This window comes from Rhincodon typus, chromosome 40 (genome assembly GCF_021869965.1).
Source record: "Rhincodon typus isolate 14 chromosome 40, sRhiTyp1.1, whole genome shotgun sequence".
Taxonomy (NCBI): Eukaryota; Metazoa; Chordata; class Chondrichthyes; order Orectolobiformes; family Rhincodontidae; genus Rhincodon; species Rhincodon typus.
This window is the reverse complement of record NC_063371.1, coordinates 4,230,477-4,237,587: the sequence shown is the minus strand read 5'-3', so window position 1 is coordinate 4,237,587 and position 7,111 is coordinate 4,230,477. Positions and strand designations below refer to the sequence as shown.

General features: G+C 50.5%; 1 protein-coding gene across 1 annotated transcript in view; it reads left to right on the top strand.

The window, feature by feature from the left end:
• The window catches only part of LOC109918792 (hexokinase-2-like), a 24,961-nt gene extending 18,348 nt beyond the window's left edge, over positions 1 to 6,613 (top strand). Inside the window, exons 12-15 of the mRNA XM_048618501.1 lie at positions 1,415 to 1,534; positions 2,144 to 2,239; positions 4,287 to 4,386; positions 6,341 to 6,613. Of these exons, the coding sequence (XP_048474458.1) occupies positions 1,415 to 1,534; positions 2,144 to 2,239; positions 4,287 to 4,386; positions 6,341 to 6,528 (504 nt within the window). The 3' untranslated portion in view covers positions 6,529 to 6,613. The remainder of the gene's footprint in view (positions 1 to 1,414; positions 1,535 to 2,143; positions 2,240 to 4,286; positions 4,387 to 6,340) is intronic.
• Positions 6,614 to 7,111: the final 498 nt, after the last annotated feature.

Here is a 7,111-nt window from a genome sequence, read left to right as displayed (position 1 = left end):
AAAAATCAGGACAAATCTAACCCGGCCAATTACTGCCCCATTAGTCTCCTCTCGATCATCAGTAAAGTGATGGAAGGTGTCAGTAAAAGTGCTATCAAACAGCACCTGCTCAGCAATAACCTGCTCAGTGACGCCCAGTTTGGGTTCCGCCAGGGCCACTCAGCTCCTGACCTCATTACAGCCTTGGTTCAAACATGGACAAAAGAGCTGAATTCCAGAGGTGTGGTGAGAGTACAGCCCTGACGTAGGATCATCGAATCATACAGTATGAACGAGATCCTTTGGCCCATTGAGGCTGTACCACCAAAAAACACACTAAATCTACACTGGTCTGACTTTCCCGCACTAGGCCCACAGCCTTAAATGTTATGACACATCAAGTGCTCATCCAAGTCCTTTTTAAAGGTTGTGAATTTTCCAGCCTCAACTACCCTCCCAGGCAGTGTATTCCACATCTCTTTCTGGATAAAATTATTTTCCTCAAATTCCCCTCTGGCCTTTCACCTTAAAATGGCGTCCCTTCATTATTGACTCTTTGACTAAGAGAAACAGCCGCTTTCTCTCCAACCTTGTCCATGCCCATCAGAACCGTACACACTTCTGTCAGGTTTCCCCCTCTACCTTCTCTGCTCCAAAGAAAACAACCTGAGCTTCTCAAGTCTCTCTTCATTGCTAAACCGTTGTATTCCAGGCAACATCCTAATCAAACTCCTTTGCATCCCCTTCAGTACAATCCCATCCTTCCGACAGTGTGGTGACCAGGACTGTATTTCCAAGCTAATATGAACCCTCTCTCATTCTGCAACACAGTCGTTTGGACACAATGACACCGGGAACAAGTCAGAAACTGGGAGTGGAGATCCATACGAACTCCACCCCTCCCTTGTTGGCTCCTCTCCGAGCCCCTTGCCATCCCCGTCTTGGAAATATATCGGCCGTTCCTTCAGTGTCTCTGGGTCAAAATCCGAGAATCTCTAAAAGCACACCGTGTGCGTTTGTGTGTGTGTGGCGGGGGTCGGGGGTTACGGGGGGGGGGACGTTTGGATTGGGCCAGGGTCCCTACATAGCACGGGGACTGCGGTGGTTGAAAATACCTTCTCAAGGGTGCAGTTGGGGTGAACGGGGGCGATAAATGCTGGGACCTGCCCAGCAAAGCCCCATTGCATGAAGGAAATACAAGATGAAAGTCATTCCCAGATCCTGTGCATTGTTGGTCCGTTGGTCGCCATTGCGAAACCAAATGGTATTGGTGTTAGCGCGGAACTGGGGTTGGCTGTGGTTCTTCAGGCAAACTCTTCATGGCCACTCCAATCAATGGAGTCGACCTTCCGGTGGTCCGTCGGACGATTTGATTTGCTATACGTGCCAAGATTTTGTCCTTATGTTTCCCCCCAACCCTCTCTTCTTTTGGCAGCTGTTTGATCACATCATCCACTGCATCTCGGATTTCCTGGATGACATGGGGAGAAAGCAATGCGTTCTGCCACTGGGCTTCACCTTTTCCTTTCCTTGCGAGCAGCGGGGCCTCGATCAGGTCAGTTCTGCCACCCGCTCGAGACTTGTCCTCTAGGCCCGAGGCCTACCCAGCTCGGTGACTCGTTGTTTGCCTGAAGTCGCAGGCCGCGCCATCCAATCTTCGTAGGAGAAGTTCAATTTTGGGCGCCAGCCGATCGCTGTGAAAGCTTCCTCTTCCTTCGCGGGGTGCTGGCATGGGATTGAAGTGTGGAAAGGCCTCCGTGCAGCTACACAACCCCCTCAACTCCCTTTGCAGAACTTCTTTGGTCACCCTCTGCCTCACTGGAGCTCAGAAATCGGCAGGCCTCTGAGGGGAGATGGGACCGCTTGGAGGCAAGGGGTTGGAAAAGGGTTTGCATTTCCGGTGTGTGTTGCCCTGGCCGTGAACGGCCATGGGTTGTGTCGGCCATGCTGGGCACCTTTGGCGAGGGTCTTATTCCTGACTCACCACCCTCCCTCAGCCTGATACGTTGGGGTATGCAAATCTCTTCTCCTTCATTGAGGGGCGGATCCAGATGGCAAGGTGGGCTGAAGAGGGCGAGCGTGTCATGCCAGGTAGTGCCACACCCCACAATACCCCTGGATTTCCGGCCATGCGACCATAAATCTCTTCCCCCTCCTTCCCCAGGCCATCCTTTTGAAGTGGGCGAAAGGATTCAAAGCGACAGGTTGCGAGGGCAAAGACATTGTCGATCTCCTCCGAGAAGCCATCAAGAGGAGAGAGGTACGTGCTCACCGGTGCCCCCTGCCACAGATTCGCTCCACATTACAGTGAGTTGGAATGGGCGGAGGCTGTTCAGGAACGTGCCACCCTGCCCCCAGTCTATTCCCACCATCCAGATCCAGTAATGCTCGGCTGTGCCAAGATGCCATTCAGCAGCTCCTCCTGCCCCTTTACCCTTAAAGCCCTTCCTGTTCCCACCTCTGAATTGAATTATTCCTTCAGTTTTTATCTCTTTCTTTCTTTTGCTTTCTGTTTCTTTCTTTCTCTCGTTCTCCCTCTTTCCCTTCCTCCTTTTGTCTCTTTCTCTCTTATTTTCTCCCATTCCTCTGTGTTTTGCTTCTCCTCTCCCTCGCTCCCCCCTCTCACACTCTCTCTTACTCCCTGCCTCTCCATCCATCCCTCTCTACCTCTCTCACTCCCTCTCTCTGCACCCTTTTCTGTCTCTCCCTTCCCCGTCACTCTCTCCATCTCAGTTTCTCCCCATTTCTCTCCCCGCCTCTCTTTCACACATTCTTGCCTGTCCCTCTCTCTCCATTCCCCATCTCTTGCTCTCTTTTCATTGTTCTGTATCTCCATCCCTGTTTCTCTCACCCCTTTCTCTCCCTCCATTTCTCTCACCTTCTCTCTCTCTCTCTCACACACCCTTGTTCCATGTCTCCATCTCTCCCAATCCTCCCTTTCACTCTCTCTCCTCCTCCCTCTCTTCATTCCTCTCTCTTACCGTCCTTCTATCCCTCTCCCTCCCTTTCTCATCCCTTCCCTCCCTCTTATCCTTGTCTTATTTCTCTCTCTCTTTCCCATTCTCTCTCTCCACCAATGTCACACCTTCTCTCTTTCTGTCCAACCTCCCAAAACCAGCTGCAGTCCTCAGCCAGGGACTCCACGCAGTTGTCCTGACAATTTTACCTGTTTGCTTCCCAGGAAATTCCTGGGATGTCTACGTTGCACCTGCTCTGACGGCAGCAAGCTGAGAGAGAGCTGACATTTTAAACTGTGGCCTGGTTTGCAATGCTCTGAACTGAATGGAAGTTCTCCAGTGACTCTCCTTCAATGAGTTGGATACCAGTCATGTTCAATACTGTGTTCATCCACTCCCCCACGAACCGTGTCCAGATAAATTTCCCTTTCACTGTTGTAATGACTTTCCCGATCTCTGTTTGCTTCCTTACAGACAAGCATGGAGCCAGCCCTTCCTGACCTGCCCTGCCATTCAATCTGATCGTGGGTTTTTCATCTAACTCTGTCCCTTGTTCTCCGCTTTCTCCCTTTTGCCCCAAGAGCTACAGTTACCTCCTTCTTGAAAACACTCAAATGTTTTGCTCCCAACCGCTTTCTGTGACAGCGAATCCCACGCGGTCCCCCCCACTCTCTGGGTGAAGACATTTCTCCTCAGCTCTGTCCTACCCCGTATCCTTAGACTGTGACCCCTTGGTTCTGGACTCCCCCCACTGCCAAACACCCCTTCTCCCGCCCCCCGTCATCAGGAACATCCTTCCTGTGTTCACCCTGTCTAGTCCCTGGTGGAATGTGATCGGTTTTTATGAGATTCCCTCCCCTCATTCTTCTAAACTCCAGTGAATATAATCCTAACCCGATCCAGTTTCCCTTCATCCGTCAGTCCGTGCCATGCCAGGAATCAGTCACTGGACACCGTCCATCGCCAGAACCCACTCCCCTCAGATAAGGAGACCCCAAACCTCCCACACACAATACTCCAGGGGACGGTCTCTCCCTGTCCAATTGCAGTGAGACATCCCTGCTCCTGTACTCCAATCCTCTCGCCATGAAGGGGCCAACATCCCACTGGCCTTCCTCATCCCACCCACCCCCTCCACCACTGCTCCTGCGAGGGTGACTCTCAGCGATTGGTGTAGGAGGGGACACCCAGGTCTCGTTGCACCTCTCCAATCTTTTTCCAATCGATTCCTGAAGGAAGCATTCGCTGCTGTCCCCGTTAATTCCCTGACCCACCGTTCTCGGGGATTGGGAGTGACATTTAGCAGGGGTGGTCTTGCTAATCCGTTCTCCCTCTCCCGTACTTTTGCAGGAATTTGACGTGGATGCGGTGGCGATTGTCAACGACACTGTTGGAACCATGATGTCTTGCGGATATGATGACCCTTTCTGCGAGGTCGGCCTCATTGTGGGTGAGCACTCGTGTGACAAGGCATCTCTGCCTTGGAACCCTGCCTCAAGGCTGCAGGGACCCTTTGCTATCGAACACTTTTGCTTTCATGTTCCCTCGGCTCAAACACTTTTGGGCCTTCAACGTTGAGGTTGTACAGGACATCGTCTGGAGTTCCATGTCTCGTTCTGGGTTCCCCTGCGATAGGAAGGACGTTATTAAGTTGGAAGATTTACCAGGATGTTGCTGGGTGTGGAGGGTTTGAGTTATACAGAGAGGCTGAATAAGCAGTGACCTTTTTCGCTGGAGCATAGGAGGTTGAGTGGTGACCCTACAGGGGTTTATCAAATCATGAGGGGCACAGGTAAGTTGCATGGCAGGTTTCTGCTCCCTAGGGTGGGGGATTTCGAGTTGAGATAGAAAGATTTAAAAAAAGACACGAGGGATAAACTGTTTTACACAAAGAGGAAGTGGTGGGTGCGGGTACAGTTACAACTTTTAAAATACTTTTATATAAGTGTATGAATTGGAAACGTTTGGATGGATATGGGCCAGGAGCAGACAGGTGCGACTAGTCTAGTTTGGGATTATGATTGGCATGGACTGGTTGGGCCAAAGGGTCTACTGCTCTATTAAACCATTACGCAGATGCGGAGAGAATGCATCAGAAAGTACCCTTTGCTTTAATCACAGAGTCACAATCAATCATTAACCAGAGATTTGGTGGTTCAGCAGGTTTTGGCGTTTCAAACAGTAAAGCGCATTAGAAATCAAGAAGTAGACATGGCAGCAACCGGTCGATTTGGGGGCAGGCAACTTGTAACCAGGCTGCCAGGTGGAGCTGCAACTTTGTATACCTGCTTGAAGCAAGAAATGTGGGTTATAATCGGAACGGTGATCGCTTGGGGAAAAGGGGAGGTGCAGGGAGACCTGGCTGTCCTTCATACACCAGTAGCTGAAAGTCAGCATTGCAAGTGCAGCAGACGGTGAAGAAGGCAAATGCTTGACTTAGATTGGCCGTGGCACCGCCCTGAATAATGCACGCATGGGCAATCATGCCAGTGCTCCTATGGAAGTGGCATGCCTCTCGTTGGCAGAGAATTGCCTAAAAATATACGCAGCTTACAGCAAGCACAAGTGAGCTGCATTGGGTGCCCAACTGGTCAAGTTGAGTAATTTGCCAGTGTCATGCTTGGCGCACTTGGCATTGTTCAGTAAGTGCCGTCCAATTGCAAGTTCAGGTGTACTGATGGGTGCTGTGATCTGAGATTTGCCAGCCTGGTCTCTTCAGTATCGCCAGTCCCCTGCCAGTTATGAGCAGCGAAAGAACAAGCTGTTCGATGTGATTGAGACATTTGTATTTGGCATCACACTGGCCCTCAGTTCCAACTTTCCACCCTCATGGCCCCTACCTCTCTCCCCGATTTGAATGTGGGTGCACTTCAACAACACGGCAACATCACAGATTCACAGTCACCTCAGACTCATCTCCCCTTTTTTAAATGCAATTCTAGCTTAAATTTGGGTTTGGACTGGCCAACGTATCTCGGATCTGTTCCTTACTTGCTTCAGAATTTCAAATGTCCTGACTTTGGTGAGTGGCTCCAGTGCAGTTTGTAGACAGTACACACTGCTGCTACTGAGCATCGTTGGTGGAGGGAGTGGTGGTTATGGATGTGAGCCCAATCAAATTTTATCGTAGAAGATGCCAAGTTTCCTGAGTGTTGTTGGAGCTGCCCCCTATCCAGGGTGAGTGGGGAGTATTCCGTCACACTCCTGACTTGTGCCTTGTCGGTGGTGGGACAGGCTTCGGGAGGGTGAGTTACTCGCTGCAGGATTCCCAGGCTCCGACCTCCCGCTGTATTAAACAGCCTTTGCATTTCAGTATCTGGTCGACGGCGACCCGAAGCATCCTGTGTTCCAAAGCACGTTGCTTTGCCTTGAGTTGTGGTTTTTTTTTCGACCCCGTTCTGCAGGGACAGGTTGCAACGCATGCTACATGGAAGAGATGAAGAATGTGGAGGTGGTCGAAGGCGAGGAAGGGAGGATGTGCATTAACACAGAATGGGGCGCCTTTGGCGAAAACGGCTGCCTGGACGACATCCGAACCGAATTCGACCGGGAAGTGGATCGGCTTTCGATGAATCCGGGCAACCTGACGTAAGGAAGTACAGTTCTCAAATCCCGAGGCATCGCTTCGGGAAATGAGCAAAACCCTTTGGAATTGTAGGATGATTTGTCTGTTACCTAAAGACGCTGTCACAATGTTGCACTCAGTTCATATTTAACCCACAGCTGAATTAATGTCCGGAAGTGCTGAGACGGGGCAGATGTGGGAAGGGCGGGGCTAGTCTGGAATCAGGGAGTGGTCTCAGTCTCGGCTACCCAGAAGCACTTGTATAATCTGCCTTCAAAGCACACAGCAGTTCGGTACACGTGACAGTATTCAAATCCAATCAAAAATAGAAGACGATGAGATGTTCAGCAAATTTGCAGCGGGTGCCAAGATTGGTAAAATTAGAATTAGGAGAGAATTTGAATTAGGTTCGTTGTCACATGCGTTCAAGTTACAAAGGAACAGGAGTACAGTGAAAAGTTGTCGAGTGGATAAAAGTGAAGAAGGTTTCATGAGCATACAGATGGTCGGAAGGGCAGACAGTATTTAATCCTGATAAATGCAAGGCGATGCACTGAAACAACAAGAATACTTAACAAATGGCAGGACACGGGTAGCTCGGAGGAACAGA